This window comes from Malaclemys terrapin, chromosome 10 (assembly GCF_027887155.1).
Source record: "Malaclemys terrapin pileata isolate rMalTer1 chromosome 10, rMalTer1.hap1, whole genome shotgun sequence".
NCBI lineage: Eukaryota > Metazoa > Chordata > Testudines > Emydidae > Malaclemys > Malaclemys terrapin.
In genome coordinates, this window is record NC_071514.1 from 4,252,202 (window position 1) to 4,274,349 (window position 22,148).

General features: G+C 41.0%; 1 protein-coding gene across 2 annotated transcripts in view; it reads right to left on the reverse strand.

Moving 5' to 3' along the window:
• The window catches only part of PIAS1 (protein inhibitor of activated STAT 1), a 91,306-nt gene that overhangs the window by 22,709 nt on the left and 46,449 nt on the right, over positions 1 to 22,148 (reverse strand). For both annotated transcript variants that reach the window (XM_054042265.1, XM_054042266.1), the window contains exons 3-4: positions 1,693 to 1,777; positions 966 to 1,013 (exon numbers count right to left, since the gene is read on the reverse strand). In XM_054042265.1, coding sequence (XP_053898240.1) covers positions 966 to 1,013; positions 1,693 to 1,777 — 133 coding nt within the window. The remainder of the gene's footprint in view (positions 1 to 965; positions 1,014 to 1,692; positions 1,778 to 22,148) is intronic.

Genomic DNA, 22,148 nt, shown 5'->3' on the forward strand with positions numbered 1-22,148 from the left:
AGCCAAGGTTTTTGCAAAGGAGAGAATACATGCTACCTCGCCAACTATTCCTCCTTTATCTAAGATAAGCAGGCCACACTGCAGCAGCTAAGGCTTCCAGTGTTAGTCTGATGCTCAAGGTCAGATCTTCTACCTCAGTTCAGACAGTTTCTGAGAATGCTAATCTCAGTATTATGAAGGCATGTTTGCTGCTGGAAGACAGACCCTCTTTTGTCCTCTGAGGTGACTGTAGATCCCCAAGACCTCAGACTTGCTAGCCTTACTGATGGGCCAGATTTAAAAGTAACCTTTTGGCTCCTCTAGATGTCTGCTAGGGGACTCTCTCTATCCATTCAGAAATACCACTAAAATAAAGAGGTTAATAGGCCCAAACCAAATTATGCTAAGTCGGTCAGTAAACCCAAAACAGACTGATTATCATTTCCCCACCTCCTGTCCCCCTGGTTGAAGACAGGGCATGGAGCGGCTATGCTTGGCAGTGGCACCAGTTGAATAAAGTGGATAGCACCCCACAGAAATCACGCTGGAAAACCCTCTTTGCTTCCTCTCTAGATCTAGCTGAGGGAGGCCCAGGCACCCATATCCAACAGATCTGAAGTGGGGGCAGGGAGCACAAGCACAACCTACAACAGCAAACAGAGGGAAGTTGTGGTCACAGCTGAGTGTCTCTAGGGCTGCTGACCGACTGGATGGAGAGTCAGGAGGAGCTTCTGGAAAGCTGCACAGAGCAAGGGCAAAGAGCTGTAGTCTGCTCTTTTTGCAGTAGCCCGCTCCCTCCTATGCTTCCTTCTCCCACTGTTAGAATACAGCAGGATTAGACTCATGTCTTCCCTCATAGCCCCTGAAAGAGCAATGACTATTTACTAGGGAGCGTACACATTAGAAAGAGATGTCATAATAAGGTTTATATTCCCAAGTATTTAAAAATCCCCCGGCCCCAAGAGTATACTGTATGAATACTGTACCTTAGCTGGACCTGTACTGTGAAGTCACATTTGGTCCCAGAAATGTCCCTAGCAAAGATAGGACAAATACAAATTAAAAACATGGCACGTATTAAAAACAAAACCTGAAAAGCAAAGCTCTGATGAGCGAGTACACTACCCCAATCTGAGATACTTCATCTCTTGTTTAGGCACGCTCCTCCAAAACAGATTTATCAGATCGCTCATCAGATGTTCACCGACTATAAAGGACATTGGATTAAGCCTCTTGCCAGTAGTTGTGGCCCATTATTTCACCACTATCTCTACACTTTGCATCTTCGCCATTATTCATGGACCACCTTCCTTTTCTGGTCTGTCAAACTATCACGCTCTGAACTATTCATCTCTATTATGTGGACCATAATAACTGAATCAATATTCTCAATCTCTGGATCTTCCTTGGTTTTACATATCGGAAGAAAAATGTCCACAAGCATGTTCACATGCTTAAAAGGAGAAATCACAATCATGCTCATCCCCTCCCCCTCCACCCTTTGTCACTCTCGTCACATCACTAAAATTCAGGTTATGAGCTCTTTCGGGCAGGGCCTGTGTCTTTTGTATGTATTCTGTGAAGCGCCTAGTATTATTAAAACAGATTTGGGTTTGTTTTGTTTTGGTCTGGTCTTTTTTGAAGATACTGTAAACTGGTTCAATTTCAGAGTTCAGAAATACTACCCTGAAGGATTTATAGAAATGCACTTACATTGAACTGCTGATTTGCTGCACTTGTTGCGGTGTCAATGCAAATGCAAAACAGGTTTCTCGAAATCGCTGGCTATTATCTGATGCTAGGGAAAAAAAAAAGACAAGACAGTGTCACTATAAAATACAGCAATATAGAAAGTATATGTAGCATGGTACCTTGCTTTGGAATAAAACTAAAATATCTTAATATATATTTTAACACTGTATCATTTGTGATATAAAGTATCTGCTAGTAGTTTGTTTTAGTAACTTATTTCAAAGGCAGCTAGATATACACCTTTATTAAAGCTTTTATAAAAGCTAAAGACAATAACTGAACATTTTCATGAAAATAATATTAAGGCATTGACAAATCAACTGAAGTCTCAGAGAAATAAAAAAAAGGTTAACATTGTCAAGACTATTATTTGGCTTTAAGTACAAAATGAGTGAAAATGCTTTTCAAAGAAGCCTTTATGATCACATTTTTTCTCGACTCATTTTCATTATACGTTCCTGAATTAGTCTGTAAAAGTACAGTAATTATATACATGAGAAAAATACAGAATTTACAGTTGAATGAGATGAGCAGCTCCCATCAAAACCACAAAATACATTTAACAATATATGTTATACACTCACGCTTCATGAGATGTACAACTCAGACATAACAGTTGTGCTTAATTTATTAAAATATAAATCTTTCAACATCGGATCCATCAAAAAATAAACATTATGCATGTATCAACACACCTGTTGGGGAAGAAGGAGTAAACGAAATTCTAAGCTACCCAGGCTCGTGCCTGCAACATCTCCCTTGCATGAGGATACTGCAAGGATCACTGTGTTGTCACAGACCATACAATCCGTGGATAAAGTACTTTCAACTGCAAAGCTATTAAAAATGGTACCTTTCCTGAGCACTAAAAGTTGCCTGCTTAAAAAAAAAAAAAAATCCATCTAGGAAATTTTAACATGCTTATCACCATGGTATCAGAGGACAATTTATAACAAAAAAAGAACATTCCGTTTAATTACTTCTAACCATTTGTATCACATGATGATGACTAATTCCTGCTTTGTGTTTTAAACACCTACCAGTTTGATCATTTTCTACTTTGCTACCATGCACTTCCAACTCATTCCTGAGGTACCATGGATGTTTAACAGGAGACCAGAAGGATCAACCCATAGTAAGACAACAATATATCCGCAGCTTGGATCCAATTATCAAATGGATACTATGCAGGTATTTGATGGATTCTAAACATCACAGTGATATACACCTTTAAACTACATTCAGATCTTTATTTTGTATCAATATCACAGCTGTTGGGTATTGTCATAAGTGTGCACCGACAACATGCAGAATAGCTCATGTATAAGATATTTTATTGAGCCGTCACTTTGGTCAATACATACCATGAACAGTACTTATAAGGGATAACAACTGTTGTGCTATTAACATTTGTGTGCAGGAAACCAATAAAGCCATATGGATATAAGCAGACAACATGCCAGTTAAGCTTTTTTTTTTTGTGCGGGGAGGGGAAAGAGGAGGACTATTTAAATAGAAAAAACTGTGTGTTTAAAACTGTGTTTATCTACCTTCCTGTCATTTATACTAAATCAATTTCATTAATAGATATCACCCAGGATATATCCTGGCTGGTTAAAGAGATGGAACTTATGTAGGACAATGTTTATTAATAAACATTTATATTATGGTAGTGCCCCCAGATCAATCAGGATTAGGGTTCTAGCACATAACATCAAGCTAACAAAACTATCCCTGCTAACCATTCCTACCAACCCCAAACTCATGCTGTTTATTCTTTTTAAAAATCAGAATACTATTTCTTCCTCTGACAAACTAGAGACAGCACACTCTGGTTCAAAGACCAAGGTCCAAATCAATCACAACTATGACAATTTATGACTTTTGGAGAAGTATAAATACAATGCACACAACGTACAATATAAACAAAATATTTGTATACTCCATGTATATTACACAAACACCCCACAGCCAGATATAAAAGAACAGTTTAATAATAAGTGATCTATTGTGTTCAACCCAAGATAAATTAGCCAATCATTCTAATATGCTGCCCTGCAAAAGATGCTTAAAAAAAAAAAAAAGCGGGGAAGGGAGTGAAGAATTTGTTCTCTTCTTTGTTTTCGTTTTTGAAGATACGAAAGGTGGCCTGAAGAATTCTTGTTTTGATTTTTAAATTTCTTGCTTGTTTTTTACCTTAGAAATTTCAAGTCTGGTTTTGCTAGAGAAGCTCTGGAAGGTCTCAGGGATGTTTGTTGTAAGCTGCAACACCTTAATTGAAGGACAAAGGTGTTGAATGTTTAACAAAGGCTTCCTTTATCCAACATTTAATTATTCAGTGAAGTTAAATAGGTGTTAGCAAAAACAAAGTTCTAGAACAGTCTGGCTAGAAATCTCTTCCTCTCAGTTGCTCAGCTTTCAACTTGATTGGCTCTTGCAGCACCACCAGTCTATGGGAAACCTAGATGTAGAATATGGGTGAAAGAAACTAACAGAAAAAAGCATTTTTAAAAACTCTGTCTCTCTCTCACACACGCTCTTTCTGCCCCCCCCCCCCCGTTCTACATAATAAAACAACAACAACAACAAAAGACCATAAACTCAATTTTCCACCCCCTTCTTTGCAAGTCTCTTTCAATCCAACAGCTTGTTTCGTTTTTTACTAAGCAAAAATACACAGGCCCGTGACCTTGAAAAGTAACTTCAAATCCTCTGTGTACAATTTCATGGTGCTTCCCAGTTCCGCCAAATTGTTACCATCTCAAAATGTAGAAGTACCAGTACATTCTTCTGTGCTGACATGGGAGATTCCATAAGTCGAACTTCTCCATATGCTATAGCCATGGCGCATTTATAAAAGAATGGATGCCTTTTGTTTGAATTGATTTAGTTCCAAAATATGTTATTTTATGGAAACTATCATCCCTCAAATTCATATACCCTTTAAAATATCATAAACATCTTAAATGATCCTTTTTAAATTTAGGATTAGTTTATTTAATCAAAGAACACTGCCTAGATTTAAACATACACTGAAAGGGATAAGAAAAAAAAATTAGGCTTGTTTTTGCTTTTTTAAACCATCATTGTTAGTTTATATTCCAAGATAACGGCAATGAAAACATGGAATGAGTTTTTTCTACAATTGATAACCAAGAGAATACCCACTCCATCCCAATATCTGAGCAGAAAGCAGCATTGGATAAACCAGTAGTACTCAAAATGCAGGCTTCAGACTCTCAGTGATCTATTCTACAAAGATGTGCTTGATCACAAGCTGCAGGCTTTTCTCCCCATTCCCAGGTGCAAAACAACATTGTCCAAATATTGCTTTTCCATGTAAACAATTGCTGTAGTCATCACAGGAATGTTACCCAACTGCAAATGGAAAGGAAGAGTCCTTATGAATTGAAGGAAAGTTGGTCCAGAAGCCATTTCAAATAAGTCTATCCTCCTTTTAAAAAAAGATTTCAGAATCCTAGTCAGACAAAGCAGTAAGCAAATGATCATCACTGTCACACCATCTGCAGGAAACGGTGTAGCTCAGTATGTTGGTGAAAGCCAATATTAGTTTGGATGTGACCTACCAAAACTGTGCCTGATACTATTAGTAAGGAGGTTGACCATCTGAAAAACAGCATTTAAGTGTGAATATGTCAAAGTGTACAATTCAGTGTGCACTCTATTAATTGAATTTAACCTTGTAAAATTAATATATTCTAATAGGTAACAAAGACCACAATTGTATATTTGCTTTTATATTACTTTGTCATATCAAGGTCATAGTCACTTTTTAAATGACATGCGATTGTCTTGAACTCTTAACAACCTAGGAAGTGTTTAAGTTCAAATACATGTACACTTAGAATGTCCAACTGGGTGTTTTGTGTATGCATGCATGAGAGAGCGCTTTAAACAAGATGTGACACTCTATACCTCAGGGGGAGCGCCCTATAACCCCCATATTCATCATCTATATATAACTGTGATCTTGCATATAAAGCATGCCATGTGAGGTATCAGGGGAAAGGTAATGATCTGCTGAAAGTCACTGTTCTATCTAAATATGTATATCATTAGTGCACATGAAGTTATGAGATTGTGTGTACAGCTGTCAGTAACACATGCTGTAAGTTGGGGAATCAGCCAGACATTAGCTCCCCAGAGACACAAGCAAGGGAAATAACCAACGCCCAGGCAGGCATCAAACAATCATCAACAACCATTGTCCAGCAAGGGAGTTACAACTCAATTACTCGCCTGGCATAAGTCCGCACCAAGGGAATTGCTCAACCTTGCCTGGGGACTCAGCAATGCCCACCAGACATGCCTGGACTTGTGTTCTCCAAGCACATGGACTAAGGGTATAAAACAGAACACAGGGGCCCCATGCTGGGCCTCTTCTGTCCCGTCCCCGTCCCCCCCAACCATGCTGCAAGCAACAAGGACACTGAGAAGACTGAAGACTCCAACAGAGGAGACTGGCCCAGTTTTCAAGGGGTGAAACCCGTGTACTAGGAACTGCAGTATTCAGCGGGGGTGAGAAAAACTGCTTAATCTAGATGTTGCCCAGTCTAATAGGGTTGAGAGTTTAGACTGCACGCTTATATTTTATTTTGGTAACCACTCTTTCTGCCTATCACTTATAATCAGTTAAAATCTATCTTTTGTAGTCAATAAACTTGTTTTACTGTTTATCTTTACCAGTGGGTTTGCCTGAAATGTTTGGTAAATCTGCTCAGGTTTTGCAAAGGTTGTTGTATATCCACTTTCCATTGATAAAGTGGTGAACCAATTAATAAAGTTGCACTGCTCGTCTTGAGCAGTGGAAGACGGTATATTCCTGAGGTACGAGGCTGGGAGCTGGGGGGATTCGGTTGGTGCCTTTCTCTGTGTGATTCATGAGTGGCTCTGGGAGCATTCATGCAATCTAGCTAGGTGTAGGGCTCCACATGCACTTGTGCTGAGTGATAACAGCGCCTGGAGGGGTTTGCTGCTTCTCACTAGCAAGGCATTGTGAGAGACGGCCCAGGCTGGAGAGTTAAGAGGGCACAGCTGTCCCACCATCCCAGGCTGCACCCTAGAGATCCCGTCACACAAAATATTCATTTAAACCATTTAGATTTACCACATTCACATTTTTCTGAGGAAGGGGAAGTGCAAGATCTGAAGCAGGTCAATCCTGCCTCAAAATATCACTGTGGTTGGCGACTTGAGACTTTGTGCCACCATCTACACCTGTGTACCCAGGCATTAAGCTCAGCATTAATGTCTGTAGCTGGTTCTTTTCAAACTCTCTTCCTTCCATATGAAGAAAAAAAACCCAGGAATTAATTTTATTTTAAATTAATTTTAACTTCTTCCTTCTGAACTATTTCACTGTATCTCAGCTCTTCACATTTCAGACTGCAAAACCTTTGTATAAACTCAAAATGTGGTTATGTGCCATGCCGTGCCTCTGAGTTTCATCAGTAACTGGATCTCCTCATTCTACTTATGCATTTGGTAAGTCTTCATAATATTCTTTTGCTTACTAATTTGTCTTAACTGGTTCTGCTTTTGACATAACATATTTTAAAAAGTGAACCAAGAATAAAAAAAGACCACGTGGAATCAGCTTATAATAGACAAAATATATTAAATACATTGTACAAAAAACACCATGAATAAACAGAATGATGATATATTAAGGCATCACTTTACAAAAGTAAGAAAGTCAACAGATGATCTAACAAAACTTTTCACTTCTCAGTCAGCTTCCGAACTGGTCAACTAGCTGCATGTGGTTATACTCTATTAGTGAAATAACATCCGCCAAATTCTGAAGGAATCCAGTGACTGAAACATTTTAAATACTCTGTAAATAAACAGTGTATATTTAGTAGTCGTCAACACACTGTGGTTAACTTGTCAGCTTGTACTGTAAGTAATCCATTCTCTAAGGTTCACAACTGTGTTTGACTCAAAGGTGCAGAAGGAAAAGTAAGGTGAAAATTGTGTTTTCTGTTCAGTCTGGTTGCAAGATACTGTCCATAAAATTACTTAACACATTAGGAGATGGGTGGGTACTTAACATTGCATGACAGTGTTTGTTTCAGTGTTACAAAATGTTACAAGGGTTTGGGTAGGTCCTGAAACTCACCAAAAAAATGTGTTAAGTAATTTTATGGACAGCCCCCCTTTTAAGGTGCAAGATTACTGAGACTTTGCCTTTCCTAGTTAGTGAGCTTGGGAAGAATACAAAATAATAACTACTAAGGGACCAAACAGATATCAACTGTGAGACTGATTTGGAGATGCTCTGTAATAACTTATGAATATTATGTTCTGTTTGTCTGACAGACAGTTATAAGGGGAGGATGTAACAGATGGCTACAAGGGGTTAATTCAAGAAGGGGTTTGCTGCACTTGGGCAGGAAAGAGGCCAATAGCTTCAGATAACTACCCATTTACCCAGATCTTAGGGATAATCCAGTCCCATTCACTTTGCTGTCCAACCTCTAAACCCCTATCAAGCCCAGTTTATGAACTAGGATCCCCTTACTAGACAGGGGAGAACCAAAAGCCCTGGAAACAAACAAAAAAAAAAAAACTGGGGGCTGGGGGGAAGTGAGATTCTCCAGGGACCGGAATAGAGGTAGTTGGGAACAGCTGATCAGAAGTGATTCTCACAGACCCCAGAGGCTAGAGGTCTGGAGTAAATAGGGACCTGCCTAGGCACTCTGCCAGGGCATAGCAAGCTTCTAGGTAAAACAGACATGCATGTAGACCTTTTAATGTTTTAAAGTTCTTTTTCTTTTATGCGTTGTTGTGTTCCTGTTAAGATTCAACAATAGTTTGGTTTAAGAAAGCTGCCTGGTCACTGTATTAACCACCGGTCACAGTTCCTGAAAGTCTGGTCACAGGATTCTCATCACTGTGCGTCTTGATTACTGCAACATCTTTTTCCCAGGCATTGAGAAATGTATTCTTGTGCTGCTCATAGAGATTCAGAATGGTGCAGCAAAGATAATTTTCCTAGCCCAGCGCTTCTACCACGTTACCCCTCTCTGAATCCTAATGCAGTGGTTCTCAACATATTTATCATTGTGGGCTCTCTGTGTTATGTGGGCCACATCCACACAATATATATACACACTACCTGTATGGCCCTGAGGATGTCACATGGGCCACAGCTGTGTGCTGAACGGGCTGCAAGCAGCCCCAGGTTGAGAACCACGGCTATAATGGCTGCCATTTTCCCACTGCATCAAACGTAAGTGGCCTGGCTGCACTTTCAGGCCCATCATGCCTCTCATCTCTCGCATTCAGTACTGGAGACCTCTCCTGCCTCCAACTGGCCCATAAGGCCAGCCTCCAACACCCACTTGTTAAGTTTTCAAACAAGAACCTTCCTGCTTTCTCCCACCTCACATCTGAGGGGTCCTCACTGTAAACATCTGCAAAATTACCTCCTTATCCTTCTTTAAATCCCTCCTTAAAACTCCTTTGCCGTGATGCCTACAAAAAACCTAACAACAGTTAGGTCATTGGTGTGCAGAGAGATCAGACTATCAGGCTGACCAATAACGTCTCACTGTTTCCCTGCACTCTCCCATTTGTCTGTATCCATGTGTGGTGCCTCTGCTACTTGGATTACAAACTCTGTGGGGACAGGCTTTTTGGTTTGCGTTTGTACAGTGCCTAGAACAGTGGGGTCCTGGTCATTGACTGGGGCCCCTAGGTGCTATGGCAATATAAAGTATTTTTATTAATAAAGGTTCCAAACTGAGTTGGGCCTGCTGAGGGGTGATATGGCTGAGCTCTATAAAATCATGACTGGTGTGGAGAAAGTAAAAGTGTTATTTACTCCTTCTCATAACACAAGAACTAGGGGTCACCAAATGAAATTAACAGGCAGCAGGTTTTAAACAAACAAAAGAAAGTATATCTTCACACAACGCACAGACAACCTGTGGAACTCTTTGCCAAGCGATGTTGTGAAGGCCAAAACTATAACAGGGTTCAAAAAAGAACTAGATAAATTCATGGAGAATAGGTCCATCAATGACTATTAGCCAGAAGCTGGGAATGAGCAACAGGCAATGGATCACTTGATGATTACCTGTTCGTTCCCTCTGGGACACGTGACACTGGCCATTGACGGAAGACAGGACACTGGGCTAGACGGACCTTTAGTCTGACCCACTATGTCCATTCTTATGAGTAATCACGATGTTAGTGCACAAGGTACTCTAGGCTAGGGCCAAGTCTAAGAATGGCAGGATTCCACTGACAGGTAAAAGCAAGAGGCCTAAACAGCTGAGAGGGAGCACTCAATAAGTCCAGAAGACGGGACAGAGCAGAGCTAGCCCTGTACCTGTGTGTCTTATGTCAAGTCTCTGGTTGCTTCCAAATCACTGGAAGGTCCTCAGTCCCTTGGTTAGAATGCTCCCATTAGTATAAGTTCATAGTCCAGAGGTTTGAGCAGGAAAGAGGCAAAATGCAGATGTTTGCAGGGCCTTTTATAGTTTCTGCCAAGTGAAGGGAAACCGATTGTTCTCACTGTGGAAAATTACAGGGAACAAGAGGGTGTTTGGTGTCACATGGGCAAGTCACATATCATGTCCATGAATGCTTCGCTTAGTCATAGTAGAAGCCACCATCCATACCCTAGTTAGAACGTTCAAAGGAAGTCCATTCAGTGTAGACAGGCATCTTCCATGGTCCATTGTGAGTTAAAGCGTTCCTTGATAGGCTATTTAACTTGAGTAATCCCTTTAAGATGTGCAGGCTAAATACCCTGTGGATGTTACCACTTGAGCAAACATTTGAAATACAAGTACACAGTTAATATTCATAACTTCAGATACAAAAATGATACATGTATACAAATAGCATAATCATATTCAGCAAATCATAAATTTTCTATTGACACCTTACTTGACATACTTTGTACGAGATTTGTTGCAATTATATAACAGTGGTAGCAACAATGACCTGCATGGTCATATTTTAATCAGATAATGTCACACCGAGACAATCAGTACCACCAGAAATGGAAAATTAGAAGTATTAATGCTTATATAAAAGTCTAAAGGAAAAAATAAGTCCCCAAATACTTCCAGCTATTAACTGAGACCAATATAAAGACGCTAGCTAATACTGCTAGCTCTAGCTCAGGGATTGAGCTTTCAAAGTCATTTATACTATAAGAGTATCAGTATTACAGAGAATGTTCATTCCTTAGTGAGAAATTATTGGATTTAAGGAAATTAGAAATGGATAAAAAGCTTACCACCTTCGTGAACTGAACCTTTTACACAATTCCTATACTTCTGCTGGATATGAACAAGTCTTGATACAACTGAAATCATAATCCACCTTTACAGTCCAAGACTACTGTGCTGGGGCATACAGACCCCACACAGGGCCCAAAGGGGTTAAAAGGCAATAATGGGCCCAGGTTACCGCACCCCTACAGGCCAGCTGAGCATACTCCAGCAGGAAGAGCAGATGAAAAGGAGCTCAGGAGCCCAGGCAAGGCATGATGACAGGCTGCAGGAGAGCAGAATCCTTCCCCAAGGAAGCCAGACAGAAGGTTGGTCTTAAGAGGGGACTACAAATAGCAGGTAATGCCACCAGTAACCATCACCCACTTCAAGCAGCAGCAGGTCTTGCAAAGCCCTGCTCACTTGGAACTTTGTGAAGTTATTGACTGTTCAGACTATAGGTGCTATGCCCCAAAATGAAGGGGCACATAGGCAAGAAATAGCTCAGGGTGGCAAATTTAGGCTCTCTAAGAGGAGGATCCTGCCACTGTTACTTCCCACAGGACCCTGGGCTGGGACCTGGTGGAGTGGGAGGGCCCAGGTCCTCCTACCACACCATGCTTAAGGACAAAGACCCCAGACACAGTGGGGAGGCCCAAATACTGCCAGCCTAGAGGCAGGGACCAGGCACTGCTACTGCCCCCCGACAGTAAGACAAACGGCTGGAGAACAGGTGCACTAACCGCCAGGCTACCCGGCCCTCCAAGCCTCCCATCACAAAGACCATTCGCTATTATTACATAAAAATATATTTCACATTTGAAGAGAAGTGTGGCAGCTATTCCATGCAAGCAGTGCTATTGTCTAACAAAGGCAAAGCAAAAAAAAAAAAAGATGTTTTAAATTGATACTAAAAGGGAGAATTCAAGTCAGGACACAAGTGAAAGTTGTCACATGGTCTTTGCTTGACTCTGAGCAGGGGCGGCTCCAGGCACCAGCACAGCAAACGTGTGCCTGGGGCGGCAAGCCGCAGGGGGCGGCCTGCCGGTCGCTGTGAAGGCAGTCAGGCTGCCTTCGGCGGAGTGCCTGTGGGAGGTCTGCCGGTCCCGCGGCTTCAGCGGCAATTCGGCGGCGGGTAGGCCGAAGGCGCGGGACCGGCGGACCTCCCGCAGGCATGCTGCCGAAGGCTGCCTCACTGCCGTGCTTGGGGCAGCAAAATACATAGAGCCGCCCCTGACTCTGAGTGATTAAGACCTTTGTTTTTACATCTCACCATTAGCACAGTGTACTATGCTGGGGCATTGGCTCAATGGTGTACAGCTTGATTATTTTAAAAGTGCCTGTAGAGGGGGGAAATGATTTAAAATGTCAGAAGCAAAAAAAAAAATGTATATAAAGCATGTGTGTAAGTATAATGCATATACACCCACACAGCCAGCTCTGAAGCACAGCTAGGTCAGAAGGAGGGGTGAGAGGAGTTGACGCTCTTAACTTACATAGCTAAGCCAGCAACCACCCCCAGGTACACCAGCAAAAGAAGAGTCCATTTGCCAGTGTAAGCTTCGTCTCTGCAAGGGATTTTGCTGGTACAACTATACCAGCAATGCCTTTGTAGTGCAAACTAGTCCTTAGAAATATCAGGAACCTCAAGTCTCATCTTCCCCATGTTGCTGAATGACTTACTGGATGATTTAGATATGGATTAGGAACTCTCCTTGCCCTTATCAGAAAGGGCAGAGGTTTGAATCTTTAACAGAGAGCTTTTTTTCCTCCTATGGTCTTAAATAAATAGGTGTCAACAACAAAAATTGCAGAGAGTCTGCATAAAAATATATTTCTCATTGCAAATCGTTTTTTCTTGCAGGGTTTCTCTATTGCAGGGATTCTCAAACTTCATTGCCCCGTGATGCCCTTCTGATAAAGTTACTACATGACCCCAGGAGGAGCGGAGTCCGAGTGCCAGCACCCTGGGTGTGGAGAAGAGGGGACTACTGCCTGAGCCCACCGCCCCGGGTGTGGTGGAGAGGGGTCCACAGCCCAAGCCCTGCCATCCCAGGTGGGGCTGGACCTAGGGCTTCAGCTTCAGCCCTGGGTCCCAACAACTTTAATGCTGGCCCTGGCCACCCCATTAAAATTGGGTCACGACCCACAGTTTGAGAACCGCTGCTCTATTGTCATAAACCTGCTACTTTGGTCATCCACTGCATCTGGTCTGGGTTAAGTATGCAAGACACAAATTTCTATTCTGTGTATGATACATACATACATACACACACACACAAACGACATATTGTTAAGTATATAGATCAAGAAAAATTGGCAGAAAATGTTATCCCTCTGCGGGTTGCTCTAATTTTTCTACAGTACTCTGAAAAATATAAAATGCTAAGTATTATTAGTAGTCTTCTTTGGGGTTCAGGAATGTATCCCATAAAATCTTTAATGAACTCTATACTATCACATCCATAAAAAGGGTATATTCATTAAGACTGTGTGATACTTCCTGATGTAACCAGTTGGACATCAGATTGTCAATTAATTTATTTAGTCAAAAACTGCTTTCCATCTTACTAAATAATTAAGAGCTAACATTTATACACTACTGTATTTTGACTAAATTATTAGTCTTACAAGTGTTATACTAGAACAACCGCAGAAATTTAGAATGTAAGAAAAGTCATTACTGAACTGGCTCATAAACCGTTATTAGAAGTCACTGGTAATTTCTGAATACAGAAATATAGTATTACATAAAACAACCATCAAGACAGCACAACATTTTAGCAAAGTTTTGCCAAGGTCAATGAATGACCTTTGATTGTTCACTCATTGAGCCATAGTGATGAGCAATTCTGATCAACTATAGACGATTATTCAAAATATTATCTAGAAAATCCAAATGGTGGAAGTTCACAGGGCAAGTGGTGAATTGTTTCTGCTTAGCTAGTTCCTCCCAAAAATTAAAATATCTAGTTTGCTACCAAGTATTTTGTAGGGATTTTTTTTTTGGGGGGGGGGGGGGGGTTGGAGGGGGGTGGGAGAGAATACATTCACACTATAAAGCCTTTTTATAGGCAGATGCAAAGAGTACTATTGAAAAAAAATGACACACTGGCTCCAAATTAATGCATGCATCATTGGATCCAGAAGCAAGCACAAAAAAAGCTCATTTATAAGAAATTAACATTATTTAGAAAGTATTTGGTACAGGATTAAAGATGCAACATAAATCAACAGAAATTCACAGTGAAGGCTAATATGAGTTGCTTCTCTCTTAATTTGATTTCACCAAATTCTCTTGTACCAGAGAAAGGCTGCCACATGCAATCATTCTAGGGGAGGGGTAGGAAAAGAATGAATCCTAACCAGGACCAACATACAACAAGATATCCCTAACCAGCTTCACTACCGCAATCCTTGACATCCTGCATACAATATACACTTCCCTCTTGCTAACCCACCACTATCACCAAACCCCTCTCTTAGCACTAAACTTCTTCCTTCCTCTCTAATCAGAGAAACAAGTATTAGAGGCAGCACCTTTTGAATGTTCTATCCTTTGCTCCACTTAATTCTCCATAACCATTTAAATGCATACATATAATACAGAACATAGGAGAGAGTCAATTGGAATCTGACCACTGCCATAGAAGAGTTTCAGCGGGGTAGCCTGTTTCAGCAAAAACAACAAGGAGTCTTGTGGCATCTTCAAGACTAACAAATTTATTAGAGCATAAGCTTTCGTGGGCTATGACCCACTTCTTCAGATGTATGGAGCCTGCCTACTGTAATTTTCACTCCATACATCTAAAGAAGTGGGTCATAGCGCACGAAAGCTTATGCTCTAATAAATTTGTTAGTCTTTAAGGTGCCACAAGACTCCTCGTTGTTTTTGCCATAGAAGAATGCAACCACTTATAGGGAAAGGATGCCACTAATCGCTATGGTGTCTATCACAAGGGTCCACAGAGCAAACTGGACACCTGAACAGATGAATACTTGGCTTCTAGGAACAGAAACAATGGAGCATTCTATACATTGCACAGACATAAAAAAGGCAAGAACACACGATAGCTTGGCTCTAAGAATTGGAACAGAACAGTCTAGCACTTAATAAGCAACTGGCAATCAAAACTCACATTCCTTTCTTTGTTCTGCCACAGACTCGCTGTAACACCATGGCCAAATCTTTTAATCCGAGTGCCTCATTTTACCCAGCTGTAAAGAGAGTCCTGTAACACTTCTCTCATGGATATTGTGAAGCTTATCTTTGTGAAGTCCTTTGAGATCTTTGGATGAAAGCTGCTAAAGGAACGTGCAAATCAGTCTTCTCTCTCGTGGAAACTGACCTCTGGTTCCTGCCTAGATTCTCTGGAGGAGAAAGGTAATCCCGTTTGTCTGGGCTGCTATGAAACGGAACTAGATAATCTTTCGTGGGCTATAACCCACTTCAGATGCATGGAGTGGAAAATACAGTACATGCCTATTGTATTTTCCACTCCGTGCATCTGATGAAGTGGGTTTTAGCCCACGAAAGCTTATGACCAAATAAATTTGATAGTCTCTAAGGTGCCACAAGGACTCCTCATTGTTATGGTGATACAGACTAACACGGCTACCGCTCTGAGAACTGTGTTATTGTCCGGCATTGGCATTGTGCAGTTACAAAGCATTTACCTAACTATAACTGCAAGACATACATTGTCACTGAAGTTCAATATTTCAAGATTTGGTCAGTTTGTTGCAATCTCAAATTCATTTATATATACACTGAGCTTTTAGCAATCAATTTTTAAAAGTTTAAAGTAAAAAACCCTAACATTAACAACAAAGAAAACAACTTTTTGAACAAATGCCTAAATGTATATGATACTGACAGACAGGAAAGACTAAGGGCTACAATTAACTTGTGTAAACATTATACATTTGACAACTTTCCATAACTTATTTTATATAAAGTAACAGAGGGTCCTGTGGCACCTTTGAGACTAACAGAAGTATTGGGAGCATAAGCTTTCGTGGGTAAGAACTTCACTTCTTCAGATGCAGATGAAAGCTATGGAAATTCCATGCAACTGGATAAACAGTCATTTACACTATCTTTTTAAAGCATGAATTACAGTATTTCTGAGTAATGAATACAACCTCTGCAAACTTCCCCAAGGTCAAGAATGAACATCACCATTGATACTTGTTACCTCATCCTCCTCTCCTCACTCCCCAACACTCCATTTGTTTCTTCCACCAGCTAGATCTGGTCTTTTACACGGTACGCTCGTAGCACAATGCTAGTGTAATGGAGCCTCAACTTGACTGATGCCCCTTGGCATTACCGCTAAATAATTGTGAAACGCAGGCTCTTCACTGAACACCCTTTCTAAGAGGCCAACTAAAGCAGGGATCCCTTAAACTCTGTCCAAAGTTTTCAAACCTGGGTGCCTAAAGTTAGATTCCAAAACCTATATTTAGGCACCTAAACATGAGTAGCTTGGTTTTTCCAGAAGTGATGAGCATTCACAAATCCCACCGAAATTAGTGGGATCTGCAGATGTTCAGCATCTTGGGGGGGGGGGAATTGAGCCACTTGATTTATTTAGGACTTAAATCTGGATTGAAATTTTTGGTCTCTATCCCCTACAGCACTGATACCCTTAAGGATTACTTAGCTGCTATTAAGGGCTTGGCTACACTTACATTTTATAGCGCTCTGACTTGCTGTCTCAGGGGGTGAAAGATCACCCCCCTGAGCGGAGCAAGTCAGAGCGCTTTAAAGCGCTAGCGTAAACAGGCTCTGAGCGCTGGGAGCCGCGCTCCCAGTGCTCGGAGCTAATCCCCTCGTGGATTACCAGGAGCGACCACACTTGCACTTCACACACACGATGACACTTGCACGCGCATGACCGCACTTGCAGTGCAAAGCATTGCCACAGCGCTTTGAAGTTTCCAGTGTAGCCATGCCCTAAATGACTACTTTTATCAAGGCACCCTTTACAGGAATATCACAATGCTGGTTAAAGGAGCCTCATGAAGGGAAGTATATTTCCAGCCTATAAGGACATGAAAGTGGCTGAAATTCTATAACAAGCATGAGAGTTTGGGACAGCCAAAAGGCTCCACCATTTCGCTTGGGAATCTGCCTCTTAAGACATGCAAACAAAGCCTCAGGGCTAGGTCATTCAGGGTAATACCAAGCCCTATAATGTGTTTAGATGTGTACACAACCTAAACCGAATACACACACACACACACACTTTAGCAAAGCACTTCTGCATATGCTTTACTTTGACAATGGGACGGGACTAACTCATATGCTTTGAGTTAACCGTGTGCTTAAGTGCTTGTTAAACTGGGGCCATAGCTCCTTCTGGCACAAGCTTTCACTCTTAAATATAAAAATCCCACTCTGATCTTGGACAGGCAACATCTAACAATCAGCCACTGCTGGACCCATTCAGAGGGAGCAGCAGAGATGCCTTTGAAGACATGCATACTCCATACTGAAGTGCCTTGTAAGAGGTGAGATTTCAGTTCTGAAGATTGCTCAATCTCTCTGCCTTGCTATCTGCTATACTGTAAACTGAAAAACTAAATCCCATCTCCTGCAGCTGAAAAACTAACAAGTTGGTTAGAAACTACACTAGACTTGAAAATATGGAGACCCAGACTACAGAATGCTTGATTTTTTGTATTTAAGGGATACCAAGTGCAAATAAAAGTTGAAACCGGAAATCAGAAAGCTCACAGCAGAGCTGAAAGAACTTGGTGTTTTGTTGAACTTCCTCCCACAAAGCACATCAACATATGTGCCTTTTCTTTCTCTCATTTGTTAAAAGAGATAGTAAAAGTTTAACTTCCCTAATAAGCCTCACCCTGGTTATGCATAGCAATGTGTCTGCCTACCAATATATGAAAGGCAGCAATCGCTACTAAGTCAAGTATTTGCAGCTTCAAAATTAGATTTCTAAGTGTACAAATTTGTCTAGTGAATAGTCTTGACTGCAGCCAGTCTTACCAAAAAAACTTCACTAGTACTGTAGTTCAGTGGTATGATCTACTCTCAAACGCACTGAATGCCCATGGTCAGCTGAATTCTTAACAGTGCTTAACCACGCCCTTTAAATGGCTACTTTTTAGGTAAATGTAAACAAAAGATGTGCCACTCTCCCAACTGCTTCCAGAAAGCAGACATAAGGGAGGCAGGATTTCACCCAGGGAAATTCAACCAAAGAAAAGAACTGGGTCTGACTGAGAGCCAGGGCATCCAGCAGAAGTCCCTTCCACTTGCTGGAGACAGGAATCGTTGGAGCCAGGCAGCCAAGAAACACCATGTGTAGGGTTGCCAACTCTGACGGAAGCTATTCTGGGAGATTCTCCTCCCTCCTCCCCCCCTCCCACCCCAACATGACAATGTCATTTTCTTAAAATATCCTATTAAAATCTCCTGGATTGCTTTCAATAGTCACCGGGAGATTGATGCCGATTCTGGGAGACTCCGGGCCAAACCTGGAGGATTGGCAATCCTATTTACATAGGTACAGGGACATCACTAAAAGCTCTGTTCTTCGGTCTTCCCCCGTTGTAAGGCTAGGACAGGTAGACAAAATCATAACCTTCCAGCAGAGGAAGACAGAAGAACAGAGCATTTGATGATGTCCCTGTACCTATGTAAAGGATTTCAAAATCAAAATGTACATGGCTTATATCTAGAGTATCTTTTACATCAGGATACAGTAAGTGCCAGTTTATAGCAGAACATAAGTATTAGCTATATGATAGGTAACCCACTTTATTTAGCAAGGTTCTAGAAGAGTAAAACCTCCCACAGTACTTGTTACCTTTTAACGTAAAAAGCAAGTTCAAAATTCACAGTTACAAACACACAAATACCATCTTCTTGTTGTAAGAAATGGACGTGGGTATTTCTAATGCGGCCTTCATCATGGTATCTGAGCACCAACAAATGTTATGGAAGATCAATCATCTCCCACTGCTAAACACCAGAAAGAGCTAGTTTGTAAGCCTTAGCATAGGGAATAAATTCTAAAATGTAACATAAAACCAGGCAACTAGAATCCCAGAAACTGCCTTTCAAATAGGATAGACACACACAATCACTCTAGAGAGAAATATCTAGGTCGCTCATAGTTCAAATACTTTAAATACTCAAACATAATTGCTAACATAATTGCAAAAAGGCTAACTATTGTTTCCATTATAACTTGTTGCTGAGTGAATTCAAATTTGGTTATCCTGATTTGAGGGCACTCAGTACTTGAATGATCAGGCCCGAAGTATGTACACTGAAACGTACGCTCTTTAACCTTGGGGTAAAAACAAAAAGTATATACAGTATTTACCCATTTGATAGCTTATTGGGTAGTTATACTGGGGAAAATCCTGCTTCTACTCAAGTCAATAATTCCTACTAACTTCAATAGGGTCAAGATTTTACCCCCATAGTTTAATCAATGGCATCTCACACACACACACACACACACACACACACACACATACACACACTTTTTAAACTTTTCAAAATACAGGCCTACACTCCTGAGCACCGGAGCTATTGTAACAGCGACAGATCCCCGTAGTCAGTAGGGCGGATGGAACCTGGGATCTCTGGAGCTTAGTGCATGAGCCTCTACTGCACGAGCTAAAAGCCATATGGCTGTTAGCTAAGGCTGTAGAACAGACTCATTAATATGTCTCTCTCTCTAAGTGGTCTCAGTGCCACTAGATGGGACAGAACACCACCCCCCCCCAGGAGGTGTGTGAGTTACACTATGCTGACCTAACCCCTAGTATAGACACAGTTGGGTCCATGAAAGAATGCTTCCATTGGCCTAGCTACTGAGTGTCATTTCTACAGCGATGGAAAAATCCCTCCCATCGCAGTAATCTGCATCTACACTACAGGGTTACAGCAGCACAGATACAGTGCGACAACTATGCCTCAGTAGCACAGATCTGGCTGCATTTGCTGACTTAACAACAACATTCTAGTTCGATAAAATTTTGTTTTAGTCTTCAGTTGTTGCATTTTATTCTCCACTTCTAATCCTGATCTTGAATGATGTGGATTTTATTAAACAAGCACAGTTTGAAGTTTTGAACTCTCAAAACTACTAAACTTGAAAAGTGAATATATTTTAAAGATTGGTGAGGATTATGTCAATCCTAGTGTACCAGAAATCAGCTTATATTTAAATTTAAGATCTAATTAGAAAAACCCTGAAAAATCACGTTTAATGCAACCATCACATTCTACATTAAGTCCTGTGATCATCAGTTCAAATTAAAATAAATTTCTTTAATTCAGGACTAATTAAATAACGTTTGGTCAACCACATAGCCCTGCTATATGCAGGGAGATCTCCAGCAGGCAAATTTGAGCCACTACTACTAATATACGGCTTCAGCATTAGTCCTTTCATGTTACAGTTCGATTTTGACAGATTATATACTAAAATCACTACCCCAAAAACCTAGGGTTTTTTTTAATTGAGTAAATGGCTTAAAGTTTAGCTTTTACATCACAAACTACAGCTGTTTTGCACACGAAGAGCATATAGCTAATGGACTAGTCGCCTAATGTGTTTGATAAGAGTTTGACATTTGTAACTGACATCACATCAACTTCTCCATTTTCTCAGTTTCATGTGTGTCAGTTTTAAGCCACTAAGCAAAGATTAGTTTGTCATATGCATGTTCTCTTATTTTCAGATCTACCAAATCAATTGTGAAAATGGGATGACCACCAATTACCTGCCTATCTGCATAAAAAGCGTTTTATTCCAAAGTGTTTCTTCGGTATTCATTGTAGTAACAAACTAAAATTTTGCAAGATTTGTGCACACACACATCTGACTAGTCTGACGGACATCCACTTTTCCGTGTTATAAAGTTACGAAGATCAGTTCCTCATAACCTTTCCTAACTGCTTCTTTCACATGACCTGATACGATTCCTTTTGAAGCTAAAAAGCCTTTGATACAGTTTTCAAATATATTCAGGTATTTTAGAGTTATTCTGACAGACCAAAAACAGGCTAGCAGCCTAACAATTCCCACATAGTTAGGTGTGCCAATATAACACAAACACTGTGCACTCTTTAAACGTTTCAGAGTAGCAGACATGTTAGTCTGTATCCGCAAAAAGAGCTGGAGTACTTGTGGCGCCTTAGAGACTAACACATTTATTAGAGCATAAGCTTTCGTGGGCTACAGCCCACTTCTTTGGATGCATATAGAATGGAACATATATTGAGGAGATATATACACACATACAGAGAGCATGAACAGGTGGGAGTTGTCTTCCCAACTCTGAGAGGCCAATTAAGTAAGAGAAAAAAGTTTTTTTTCCCTCTTACTTAATTGGCCTCTCAGAGTTGGGAAGACAACTCCCACCTGTTCATGCTGTGTGTGTGTGTGTGTGTGTGTGTGTATATACACACACACACACAATATATATTCCATTCTATGCATCCGAAGAAGTGGGCTGTAGCCCACGAAAGCTTATCATAGAATCATAGAATATCAGGGTTGGAAGGGACCTCAAGAGGTCATCTAGTCCAACCCCCTGCTCAAAGCAGGACCAATTCCCAACTAAATCATCCCAGCCAGGGCTTTGTCAAGCCGGGCCTTAAAAACCTCCAAGGAAGGAGACTCCACCACCTCCCTAGGTAACGCATTCCAGTGTTTCACCAACCTCCTAGTGAAATAATTTTTCCTAATAGCCAACCTGGCTCTAATAAATCTGTTAGTCTCTAAGGCGCCACAAGTACTCCGGTTCTTTTTGCGGATACAGACTAACACGGCTGCTACTCTGAAACTTCTAATAATGTTTGTACAAGTTATGCCTTGCAAGGTATTATTCAAAAACTCAACTTGCTGATCAATAATACCATGGCAAAATACACTTAGCAATATTATATGCAAAGTTACGAATACAAGCTGAAAGGAGGACTCAAGCATGCTTCTCAGGCCTTGGCTACACTCGGGACTTCACAGCGCTGCCGTAGTCGCGCCGCCAGCGCATTTTCACACCCCTGAGCGCAGCAAGTTGCAGCGCCATACAGCGCCAGGGTATCCAAGGCCTCAGAGAAGTCTAGGGAGTGGCTAAACCAGTTCCTCAGAGACAAAGGGCAAGCAACAAACCTGATGG